This window comes from Mobula hypostoma, chromosome 2 (assembly GCF_963921235.1).
Source record: "Mobula hypostoma chromosome 2, sMobHyp1.1, whole genome shotgun sequence".
NCBI lineage: Eukaryota > Metazoa > Chordata > Chondrichthyes > Myliobatiformes > Myliobatidae > Mobula > Mobula hypostoma.
In genome coordinates, this window is record NC_086098.1 from 11,521,125 (window position 1) to 11,534,767 (window position 13,643).

Genomic DNA, 13,643 nt, shown 5'->3' on the forward strand with positions numbered 1-13,643 from the left:
ATACAGACCCAACGCCATCAAATGTTCTTCATGTGAGAAGCCATTCAATCTTGGATTCATTTTCACTAGCCTCCTTTGAAATCTCTCCGGTTTCAGCACATTCTTTCCGAGGTACCTGTGAAACTCGGTCTCTCCGTGTCAAGATAAGTCTTTTAAGTTTTAACTCAGCGCTGAGGATTACCTGCGTAACTCCGTCTCTCCGTGCCAAGAAAAGTATTGTCTGCTGCTTCCCTTTCTACACTCCATGTCAAGATCAGTTCTGCCTGTCCCCTGCCTTCCTGCACTCTCTCCTGTTTGCTGTTAAACGCTCACACCCGCGTCTACATCCTAACGCAACCTCCGTGCCTGTGTCCTGCACTTGGGTTCACCTCATTTGTTGCAACACTTTCCTGTAATACCATGGGCTCATAGCTTGTTAAGCAGCCTCATGTGATGCACATCGTCAAAGACCTTCTGAAAATCTAAGCACACAATACTCACTGATTCTCATTTGTCTATCGTGCTTGTTATTTCTTCAAAGATTTGTCAGACGAGGTTTTCCCTTGAAGAAACCATGCTGACTAGAGCCTATTTTATCATGTGCCTCCAAGTACCTTGAGACCTCATCCTTAATAATTGACTCTAGCATCCTCCCAACCACTGACTAACTGGTCAGAATAAATGGCCTCTGATTTCCTTTCTTCTGCCTCTCTCCCTTCTTGAAGGGACATCTGCAATTTTCCAGTCTTCAAGAACCATTCCAGAATCTAGTGATTCTGGAAAGAACATTACTAATGCCTCCTTAATCTCTTCAACCACTTCTTTCAGAACTATGGTCTATATGCCATCTGGTCTACCTTCAGAGTTTTCAGTTTCCCAAGAACCCTCTCTCGAGTAATGGTAACTTTCCTGTCCTGAAGGATCTTGGCCCTAAACGTCAGCTGATTATTCATTTCCCTCTGTGGATGCTGCCTGTCCTGCTGAGTACCTCCAGCATTTTTTATTTGTTTATCTTTTTTCTTACTGACATAGAAAACTTTCAATCAGCAAAGACAGCAAGTAGTCAGACTGTCAGGAAGGGCAGGCAGATGATAGGACATAATTGCAGCCAGCAGGGTGAGTATCAGTGCATTAGGGATACAGAATCAAAAGGGGAGCATATACTGTACTCAAAGTGTTAGGTCTCAATGCCCGGATTATAAGGAATAAGGCAGATGATCTTGCGGCACTATTACAGATTGTCAGGTATGATGTTGTGGACATCACTGAGTCGTGGCTAAAGGATGGTTGTAGATGGGAGCTGAATATCCATGTTATATCAGAGGGATAGGAAGGTAGGTAGAGGAGGTGATGTGGCTCTTCTGGTATAGAATGGCATCAAATCAGTAGAAAGATCTGACATTGTTTGGAAGAGGTTGAATCCTTGTGAGCTGATTTAAGAAACTGCAAGGGTAAAAGGACCCTGATGGCAACTATGTATAGGCCTCCCAACAGAAGCTGGAATGTGGACCACAGATAAGATGCAAGAGCAGAATTAGGCCATTCAGCCCATCGAGTCTGCTCCATCATTTCATCATGACTGATCCCAGTTCTCATTCAGCCCCATACACTGCCCTCTACAATATCCCTTGAGATCCCAACCATAGAAATCATAGAAACCATAGAAACTACAGCACAGAAACAGGCCTTTTGACCCTTCTTGGCTGTGCTGAACCATTTTCTGCCTAGTCCCACTGACCTGCACTCAGACCATATCCCTCCATACACCTCCCATCCATGTATCTGTCCAATTTATTCTTAAATGTTAAAAAAGAACCCGCATTTACCACCTCGTCTGGCAGCTCATTCCATACTCCCACCACTCTGTGTTAAGAAGCCCCCCCTAATGTTCCCTTTAAACATTTCCCCCCTCACCCTTAACCCATGTCCTCTGGTTTTTTTCTCCCCTTGCCTCAGTGGAAAAAGCCTGCTTGCATTCACTCTATCTATACCCATCATAATTTTATATACCTCTATCAAATCTCCCCTCATTCTTCTATGCTCCAGGGAATAAAGTCCTAACCTATTCAACCTTTCTCTGTAACTGAGTTTCTCAAGTCCCGGCAACATCCTTGTAAACCTTCTCTGCACTCTTTCAACCTTATTTATATCCTTCCTGTAATTTGGTGACCAAAACTGAACACAATACTCCAGATTCAGCCTCACCAATGCCTTATACAACCTCATCATAACATTCCAGCTCTTATACTCAATACTTTGATTAATAAAGGCCAATGTACCAAAAGCTCTCTTTACGACCCTATCTACTTGTGACGCCACTTTTAGGGAATTTTGTATCTGTATTCCCAGATCCCTCTGTTCTACTGCACTCCTCAGTGCCTTACCATTAACCCTGTATGTTATACCTTGGTTTGTCCTTCCAATGTGCAATATCTCACACTTGTCTGTATTAAACTCCATCTGCCATTTTTCAGCCCATTTTTCCAGCTGGTCCAAGTCCCTCTGCAGGCTCTGAAAACCTTCCTCACTGTCTACTGCACCTCCAATCTTTGTAACATCAGCAAATTTGCTGATCCAATTTACCACATTATCATCTAGATCATTGATATAGATGACAAATAACAATGGACCCAGCACTGATCCCTGTGGCACACCACTAGTCACAGGCCTCCACTCAGAGAAGCAATTCTCTACCACCACTCTTTGGCTTCTACCAATGAGCCAATGTCTAATCCAATTTACCACCTCTCCATGTATAGATAGTGACTGAATTTTCCTAACTAACCTCCCATGCGGGACCTTGTCAAAGGCCTTACTGAAATCCATGTAGACAATATCCACTGCCTTCCCTTCATCCACTTTCCTGGTAACCTCCTCGAAAAACTCCTACAGATTGGTCAAACATGACCTACCACGCACAAAGCCATGTTGACTCTCCCTAATAAGTCCCTGTCTATCCAAATGCTTGTAGATCCTGTCTCTCAGTACTCCCTCCAATAAATTACCTACTACCGACGTTAAACTCACCGGCCTATAATTTCCCGGGTTACTTTTCGATCCTTTTTTAAACAACGGAACAACATGAGCCACTTTCCAATCCTCCGGCACCTCACCCGTAGACAACGACATTTTAAATATTTCTGCCAGGGCCCCTGCAATGTCAACACAAGTCTCCTTCAAGGTCCGAGGGAACACTCTGTCAGGTCCCGGGGATTTATCCACTTTAATTTTCCTCAAGACAGCAAGCACCTCCTCCTTTTCAATCTGTACAGTTTCCAATCAGGAATCTATCAACTTCCACTTTGAATATACCCATGGACCTGGCCTCCATCGCAGTTTGTGACAGAGCATTCCATAGATCCATCAATTATTTGCAAAAAATGTCTTCCTTACCTCTGTTCTGAAAGGTCGCCCCCCTCAAATTTGAGGTGTGCCCTCTCATTCTGGATAACCCCACCATAGGAAACGTCCTCTCCACAGCCACTTTATCTAGACATTTCAACATTTAGTAATATTCAATGAGATCCCCCTGCATTCTTCTAAATTCCAGTGAGTACAGGCCCAAAGCTGCCAAACAGTCCTCATATGTTAACCCCTTCATTCCTGGAATCATTCTCATGAAACTCCTCTGGGCTCTCTCCAATGACAACACATCCTTTCGGAGATAAGGGGCCAGAACTGTTTACAATACTCCAAGTGCAGCCTGACTAGTATCTCATAAAGCCTCAGGATTGACTCCTTGTTTTTATATTTTATTCCCTTTGAAATAAATGCCAACATTGCATTTGCCTTCTTAACCTGTAAATTAAACTTCTGGGAGTCTTGCACAAGGACTCCTAAGTTCCTCTGCACTTCAGATGTTTGAACCGTCTCCCCATTTAGATAAAAGTCTGGACAATTGTTCTTTTTACCAAAATGCCTTATCATACATTTCCCAACACTGCATTCCTTCTGCCACTTTTTTTGCCCATTCTTCCAATTTGTCTAAGTCCTGCTGCAATTGCATTACTCCCTCAGCACTACCTACCCCTCCACCTATCTTCATATCATCCACAAACTTTGCCACAAAGCCATCAATTCCACTATCTAAATCATTGACAAACAACGTGAAAATTAGCAGTCCCAATCCTGACCCCTGAGGAACACGACTAGTCACTGGCAGCCAACCAGAAAAGGCCCCTTTTATTCCCACTTGCTGCCTCCTGTCTGTCAGCCATTCCTCTATCTATGCCAGTATCTTTCCTGTAATGCCGTGGGATTTGATCATGTAAGTAGTCTCCTGTGTGGCACCTTATCAAATGCCTCCCGCAAATCCAAGTAAATGACATCCACTACCTCTCATTTGTCCACCCTTCTTGTTACTTCCTCCAAGAATTTTAACAGACTTGTCAGGCAAGATTTCCCTTTACAGAAACCATGCTGACTTTGACTTTTTATCATTAGTCTCCAAGAACCCCCGAAACCTCATCCTTAATAATGGACTCCAACACTTTCCCAACCACTGAAGATAGGCTAACCGGCCTATAATTTCCTTTCTTTTGCCTTCCTCCCGTCTTAAAGAATGGAATGACATTTGCAATCTTCCAGTCCGCCAGGACCATGCCAGAATCAAGTGATTCTTGAAAGATCATCACCATTGCATCCTCTCTCAGGGTGCTGGAATGTAGTCTATCTGGTCTAGGTGACTTATCCACCTTAAGACCTTTGAGTTCGCCTAGCACTTTTTCCTTTGTAATAGCAATGGCACTCACTCCTGCTCCCTAACACTCACGGACCTCTGGCACACTGCTAGTGTCTTCCATAGCAAAGAGTGAAACAAAGTACTTTTTAAATTCATCTAACACACATCAAAGTTGCTGGTGAACACAGCAGGCCAGGCAACATCTCTAGGAAGAGGTGCAGTTGACGTTTCAGGCCGAGACCCTCGTCAGGAATTCTGCCTGGCCTGCTGCGTTCACCAGCAACTTTGATGTGTGTTGCTTGAATTTCCAGCATCTGCAGAATTCCTGTTGTTTGCGTTATTAAATTCATCTATTTCTTTGTCCCCCATTAGAATAATAGCCATAATAAATCAATGAAAGACCACACCAACTGTGCATTCAACCAGCATGCAAAAGACAGTAAGGTGGTCAAATACAAAAGAAATAAATGATAATATTAAATAAATATTGAGAAGATGATTTGAAGAATCCTTGAAGGTGAATCCATAGGCTGTGGGAATATTTCACTGATGAGGTAACTGAAGTTGAGTGAAGTTATCCCCTCTGGTTCAAGAGCCTGGTGGTTGAGGGGTAATAACTGTTCCTGAACCTGGTGGTGTGAGTCCTGAGGCTCCTGTAACTTCCTCCTGATGGCAGCAGTGAGAAGAGAGCGTGACCTGGGTAGTGGGGATCCCTGGTGATGGATGCTGCTTTCCTGTGACAGTGCTCCTTGTCAGTGTGCTCAATGATGGAGAAAACTTCACCTGTGATGGACTGGGCCTTACCCATTACTTTTTGTGGAATTCTCCATCGTTCAAGGGCATCAGTATTTGCATACCAGGCTGCAATGCAGGGAATTGATTTATTTTTTAGTTGTTTTTCTTCAGTTTAATACATCTGCTTAATAAATATTTCTATGTTTAATATAATAACCATCGACATGAATAGTTTCTAAATATCTTTGGCAGAAGGCAAAGTTCTATCTTCGGATTTGCATTTTGACAAATCCCACCGGGGTGATCAGGGGGTGGTGTTGAGTGGAATCATATCCCTGAAACTGAGTTACTGCAAAGGCCAAGTAACATCGAGCTGGACTATTCCCAGATCAGGAGGCCTCATCCATCTGTAACCAGTTAGTATAGGTGTGTGTGCCCAGTCCTGGCAATGGGCCATTTCCAGCATAGATAGTCAGAGTCTTTTTTCCCATGGCAGAAATGGCTAACACAAGGAGGTATAATATATCATTGGAGAAAAGTATAGGGAGGATGTCAGATCTTGACAAATTCCAGGAGGGATGACATTTGGGTACATGGAATGCACTGCCAGAGGTCTTGGGAGAGTCAGATACATTAGGGAATTTAACACATGAATAGGCACATGGATGATAGAAAAATGGAGGACTATGTGGGAAGGAAGGGTTAGATTGATCTTAGAGTAGGTTAAAAGGTCAGCACAATACTGTGGGCTGAAGGGCCTGTTCTAGGCAGTAATGTTCTGTAGGATGGTGGTGAACCTCTAAGAACCAAAGAAATGTAAGCCAATAGAGATCAAAGTCAACTAAAGGGATAGCCAATCAGGACCGAACCAAGTGAACAGGGGTCTATATAAACACGAGCACTCACAGAGAGAAACTCCAACAACTGCGCACTGAGAATGTCACCTCAACTAGTGATGAAACACCTGCACGCTAAATGCCGAGCTCAGCAAACTCCGCACTATCAAAGCGATGTTCTATGTTCTAGATAGGTGAGCCTTACTTATTTTGTAACACATTGAGGAATTTGACTGGCAAAATCTAAATCATTTACAAAAATAGTAAATTAATTACTTCTATCAAAATGTTAGTTTGCTAAAGTGTTTTTAATCTGCAGGGCATCGAGCTTATTATACTCACATATGGAACTGTTGTACAACAACTGTGCAAAGACTTTGAAAATGATGAAGATATCAATAAAGAACTCGATAAAATGTAAGTAACACAGGATTGTAAGAAATTATCAAGCAAGATAGATGATATGTTTTATGTTATAAGATCAATTCATCTAGGATAGGACTATTTTAGAACATACTCTCAGTGGCAACTTTATTATTTGTACACCTGCTTGCTAAAGCAAATATCTGATCAACCAATCACGTGGCAGCAACTCAATGCATAAAAGCAAACAGACATGGTCAAGAGGTTCAGTTGTTGTGCAGACTAAATATCAGAATGGGAAAGAAATGTGATCTGTAACTTTGACTGTGGAATGGTCGTTGGTGCCAGATGGGATGACTTGAGTATCTCAGAAACTGCTGATCTCTTGAGATTTTCACACACAACAGAGTTTGCAGAGAATGGTGCGGGAAAGAAAAATCTAGTGAGTGGCAGTTCTGTGGGTGAAAATGTCTTGTTCATGAGAGGTCAGAAGAGAATGGCCAGACTAGTTCAAGGTGACAGTAACTCAAATAACTATACATTACAAGCAGAGGTGTGCAGAAAAGCATTTTTGAATGCACAACATGTCAAACCTTGAAGTGGATGGGCTACAGCAGAAGACCACGAACATACACTCAGTGGCCACTTTATTATGTACAGAATTCTTTGAGGATAGACAGAGAGTCAGAGGATGTTGTTTATTTGAACTTTCAGAAGGCCTTTGACAAGATGTCACACATGAGTCTGCTTAGCAAGAGTCAATGATATTACAAGAAAGGTGCTAGCACAGATGGAAGATTGGCTGAATGGCAGAAGGCAACGAGTGGGAATAAAGGAGGCCTTTTCTGGTTGGCTCCCACAGTGATGTTCCACAGAGGTCTGTGTTCGGATGGCTAAATTTCACATTATAGGTCGATGGTTTGGATGAAGGAATTGATGCCTTTGTGGCCAAGATACATAGAAGGGCAGGTAGTGTTAAGGAAGCAGGGTGTCTGCATTAGGATTTAGACAGATTGGAGGAATTGGGAAAGAAGTGGCAGATGGATTATAATGTAGGGAAGTGCATGGCCATGCATTTTGGTAGAAGGAACAGAGACATGAACTATTTCTTAAATGGAAGAAAGTTTGAAAATCAGCGGTGTAAAGGGACTTGGGAGACCTCATGCAGGATTCCCTAAAGGTTAATTTGCAGGTTGAGTCAGTGGCAAATACAATGTTAGCATTCATTTCGAAAGAACTAGAATACAAAAGCAAAGATGTAATGCTGAGGCTTTATCAGATAGCAATGGGAGTAGAGGGAGCAAATTTGAGCCTATTATCTAAGAAAAGATATGCTGACATTGGAGGTCCAGAGTTGGTTCACGGGGATGATGCCAGGGATGAAAGGGTCAATGTATGAGAAGCGTTTCATGCCTCTGAGCCTGTACTTGCTGGAGTTTAGAAGAATGATGGGGTAATCTCAATGTAACCTATCAAATATTGAAAGGTCTTAACATGCAGTTAGAACAGAGATGAGAAAAAGATTTCTTTAGGCAGAGGGTGGTGAATCTGTGGAATTCATTGCCACAGGTGGTTATGCAGGCCAAGTCATGGGGTGAGGTTAATATACTCTTGATTAATCAGGTAATCGGGTTATGGGGAGAAGGCGGGTGAATGGAGTTGAGAAGGGTAATAAATCAGCTATGATGGAATGCAAGAGCAGGCCAATGGCTTACGTCTGCTCCCATGTCCTATGATCTTGTGGTCCCGAAAGTACCTAACAACGTGCTCTACTGAGTGTGTGTTCTATATTTTAAGATAGATGAATTTCTTGGTGTGATGCCAGTATAATTCCAAGATAAGTATGAAGCCCATGAACAATATTTTATGCATCCGAGAATGGCCATCGAGTTACCAGATTCATGTGACACTGCATTCTTCATCTAATACACCTGCTCAAATGTCAAGTTTTCATATAACTGCCTATTTGAGTATGTTTCTCTTTAGCACAAGAGATTCTGCAGAGGCTGGAAATCCAGAGTAATACACACAAAATACTGGAGGAACTCTACAGGTCAAGCAACATCTATAGAGAAGAGTATAGAGTTCATTTTTCGGGCCAATTCTCTTCTTCAGGACCTGAGGAAGGGTCTCAGTCCAAACTGTCAACTCACTCTATCCTTTTCCACAGATACTGCCTGACCTGCTGAGTTCCTCCAGCATTTTGTGTGTGCTTCTTTTTAACGCATGGTATTTCATCGTTCCTCCAAGAGGACCACAACCCTGTCTTAGGGTTTAGAGGCTTGCATGCCTCAATGACCTGGAGAACTTTGCTGGCTGGAGGCAGGCCTTGTGCTTATCAGTGTCTTGCTAGGATCATCCGTGCCAAACAGGTCAAAGGGTAGAGGCCAGGCTAAGAGTGGTCCACAGGTCCTCCAGTATCAGGCATTCAACTCAGAGCTAGCAACCCTGACTGGTCAAACAAAATTGTTATGGAAACATCAATGGAGAGTCTTTCTGCATCTGAGTCTGATGGGTTTTCCTGAGTCTCCACCCGAGACTTGCATGACCGATAGCAATGAAAACTGAGAAGAACCAACTGGCATGAGGAGGGAAGTCCTGAACACACCAAGACCAAGACCAAAATTGATTTTGATAGTGAAGGCAGACAGAGATGGAACTTCTCTAAACACCAGTGACATATTGGACAGTAAGGTAAGGTAATTTCACTTCTCTAGGTTTGATAGGTTGGGTGAGTGGGCAAACTCATGGCAGATGCAATTTAATGTGGATAAATGTGAAGTTATCCACTTTGGTGGCAAAAATAGGAAAACAGATTATTATCTGAATGGTGGCCGATTAGGAAAAGGGGAGGTGCAACGAGACCTGGGTGTCATTATACACCAGTCATTGAAAGTGGGCATGCAGGTACAGCAGGCGGTGAAAAAGGCGAACGGTATGCTGGCATTTATAGCGAGAGGATTCGAGTACAGGAGCAGGGAGGTACTACTGCAGTTGTACAAGGCCTTGGTGAGACCACACCTGGAGTATTGTGTGCAGTTTTGGTCCCCTAATCTGAGGAAAGACATCTTTGCCATAGAGGGAGTACAAAGAAGGTTCACCAGATTGATTCCTGGGATGGCAGGTTTTTCATATGAAGAAAGACTGGATGAACTGGGCTTGTACTCGTTGGAATTTAGAAGATTGAGGGGGGATCTGATTGAAACGTATAAGATCCTAAAGGGATTGGACAGGCTAGATGCGGGAAGATTGTTCCCGATGTTGGGGAAGTCCAGAACGAGGGGTCACAGTTTGAGGATAGAGGGGAAGCCTTTTAGGACCGAGATTAGGAAAAACTTCTTCACACAGAGAGTGGTGAATCTGTGGAATTCTCTGCCACAGCAAAGTGTTGAGGCCAGTTCATTAGCTATGTTTAAAAGGAAGTTAGATATGGCCCTTGTGGCTACAGGGGTCAGGGGGTATGGAGGGAAGGCTGGGTTCTGAGTTGGATGATCAGCCATGATCATAATAAATGGCGGTGCAGGCTCGAAGGGCCGAATGGCCTACTCCTGCACCTATTTTCTATGTTTCTATGTTTCTATGATATCTTGAAATGTTGCATGGTACATTTCACTAAATTAGTCTAATATGGAACATCCTTCATTGTACACATATTCCTAACATCCACTTCCAGATCATAAGGTTCCATATGGAGATTTATGAATTCTGCCTTTACTATTATGTAAATGATCACTTTCAATTTCCAGGAGTTCTTTATTCTGTTCCTGCAAGCTGACTTTCGATCACCATTATGCATTTGTGGGACAATATTTTGTCATTTGAATTTTCTGTAAACATTTTAGGAAATAAACTCCAGTTGAAAATGGTTTTCAAAAGTCAGTGTTCAAGAATCTTCCCTTCAGCTGTGGGTTTATGTCGAATTTGGCAACCAGCCCTGTGGTGACTTGTGTGGTATGAAAGCACTGAGGAAAACATCAATCGGGGGAAGTGAATGAATGGAGAAAATATGCAGAAAAGCCAGTAATAGTGTTTGAGAGCTCAGTGTTGCAATTCTGAAAAGGAAAAGTTGGTCAAGAACACTTACTCTTCTTGCCACTCAAATTCAGTGATTAACTATCTGTGGACCTGTGTGCTTTGCACTTCCCACTATTTGTCACATGTACATCAAAACATACAGTGAAATACATCATTTTGCTCAGCAACACAGTCTGAAGACTGTGCTGAGGCAACCCACAGGTGTCACATTTCCAGCACTGACATATTTACTTACTGTCTGTTATGGCTGCTGGCATTTAGGGCAACAATGAAGGTCCTCCATCTCTGTCTTTGTCCACTCAGATGTAGAAGGACTTTTCATTGCTGTTTCCTGAACAGTCAGGATTGTTAGCTCTGAGCTGAACCCCTAAATCTAGAAGACCGGTGGACCGCTCTTAGTCTGGCCTCTACCCTTGACCTGTTCGGCATGGGTGACCCTACCAAGAACGAAAGCCCTGACTCCGGCCAACACAACTTCCCGGGTCACTGAGGCACGTAAGCCTCCAAATCACGACAAGGTTGTGGTCCACGTGGAGCAGCGCCAACGTAACATGCCCACAGCACGATAACCTTGACCGTACATCTTTGAAACGCGGGAGGAAACCAGAGCACCCAGAGGAAACCCACATGGTTATGCTGAGAGCGTACAAGTTCTTCACAGACAGCAACAGGAATCAAACACCAATCGACCATCGCTGATGCTGTAAAGCCATCGCAGTAACCAGTACGCTACCGTGATATTACCAGTGTCGATCTGTGGTGGGTATAGTGAAGGCAAGAGCAATAAAAACTAAACATTCAAACTGCTGCAGGCCTGATAATGTATTATGTACAGTAGATTAACACATAAACAAGAGCTATTGAATGTGTCATCAATTAAACAGCATTGAACTGTGGCATATCAGCTCACATAATGTCGTTCACACATGCCATGACTCTACACTATTTTCCTAGTTTGGTCCCTGCCCAAAAGTCAGACTGATTGCAGACATTGTCTCTCAGAGGGGTGGATCAGGATCTAGAACACAAACAAGTGAAAGTTTAAACGGTCATGTCCCAAACTAGAGGTTTAATTTGCCTAACGTCATAGTATGGGTGAAAGGCATTCCAAGTTGGTCTACCACAATTCTTCACTGTCCAAAGTTCAAAATTCAAAGTACGTTTATTATCAAAGTATGTATACATTATACAACCTTGAGATTCGTCTCCTTACAAGCAGCCACAAAATAAAGAAACCCAAAAGAAGCCATAAAGAAAGAAGATTGACAATCATCCAACGCGGGGGGGGGGGGGGGCGGAGAGAAGAGAGAGAGAGAGAGAGACAGAGAGAGAGCGCGCATTTAGAACGAAAGTGAGTCCTCAGCCACGAAGCCCGGAGCAGCATGAACAGGCCACAACCCCAGCCTCAGTGCAGTGCAGAGCCGAGTAATCATCACAGAGCAGTGAGCAGAACCAGCCCAACCCTCACCTCCAGACCCGACACCATGCCTTTTCAATCCATCTGGCCCAGTGTTTAAATTGTCCGAACGTTGGATTGTTCCCCACTTTAAGACCTGGGTCCTGTCACATCGATATGCTCTGGGCCTAGACCCCACTGCCACATTTCAGCCGGTACCCGACCTTTTCACTTAGATCGATCAGAGCTCACTCTCAGTTTATGTGGACGGGTCTCAAATCTGCCTCTCTTCCGCTCCGCTCACCCTGACTTTGGCTCAAAAATGCCTCGATCTCACCCTGACTTCACCTCACACCCATACGCTGTGACCCTTGACTCAGTCTCACCTGAAGAACTCCATAGTGGCAGTCAACTAATATGATGTCAGGGTTGCCTCATTGTGTGCAGAGAAGCAGATGGCTTTACTGGAACATACATAGACATTTCAACTCCTCTCTCCATTCCCACACAGACCTATTTGCCCTCAGCCTCCACTGAGTAGAGGACCAGCACCTTGTCCTTTACCTGGGTACTTTACAATGCAATGGCATGAACAATGAATTCTCCAATTTTTGGGTAACCCATTGTTCCTTTCCGATCCAACCAAGAACTCCTGCACAACACACTTCACCCATTACACCCCAACCTGCATTACTCTATTTCTTTCTACTTCACCCTCCTGGTCCTACCTGTCTACCACCCCCCCCCCCATTAAAATTAAGAGTGTAAGGCATCCGTTAGTCTTGCAAGACCATGGATCTGCGCTGGAAAGTCTTCACTCTCCAGGGCGCAGGCCTGGGCAAGGTTGTATGGAAGACCAGCAGTTGCCCATGCTGCAAGTCTCCCCTCTCCACACTGATGTTGTCCAAGGGAAGGGCACTAGGACCCATAAAGCTTGGCACCAGTGTCGTCGAAGAGCATTGTGTGATTAAGTGCCTTACTCAAGGACACAACACGTTGCTTCCACTGGGGCTCAAACTCATGACCTTCAGGTCACTAGTCCAATGCCTTAACCACTTGGCCACATGCCCACAACATTGAGAGATTAGCTTTATTTATTTGTAACATGTACATCGAAACATACAGTGATACGCGTTGTTTGCGTCAATGGCCAACATAGTCCGAGGACTGTGCTGGGGGAAGCCCATCAGGTGTCACGTTTTCAGCACCAATGGAGCACGTCCAGAGCTTACTAATCCTAACCACCCATCTTTGGAATGTGAGGGGGAAACCGGAGCACCCAGAGGAAACCCACACGTCATGGGGAGAACGGACAAACAGCCGTGGGAATTGAACCTGGGCAGTCATCTCTGGGGTGCAGGAAGAAACCAAGTTGTGGATGGAGTGAGTGTGGGTAGAAAACTGCGCAACCTCAGAAAACCTGTAAACTCTACGCAGCAAGCACCAGAGATTCAAATCAACCCTGAACTGGTAGAGCTATGGGGCAGCAACACTGCATATTGTAGCATCATGAGGCTGATTTTACAGCAAGATCAAGTGTATTGTCATTCAACCATACACATGTATATCCTGAAACCAAACAATGTTCCTCCAGACCAAGGCACATGACACAGAACAT

The 13,643-nt window shown here is 43.9% G+C and overlaps 1 protein-coding gene across 1 annotated transcript in view; it reads left to right on the plus strand.

Annotated features, from left to right (window-relative positions):
* The window catches only part of LOC134342969 (trafficking protein particle complex subunit 3-like), a 110,828-nt gene that overhangs the window by 40,938 nt on the left and 56,247 nt on the right, over positions 1-13,643 (plus strand). Inside the window, exon 2 of the mRNA XM_063041720.1 lies at positions 6,551-6,648. Within this exon, the coding sequence (XP_062897790.1) occupies positions 6,551-6,648 (98 nt within the window). The remainder of the gene's footprint in view (positions 1-6,550; positions 6,649-13,643) is intronic.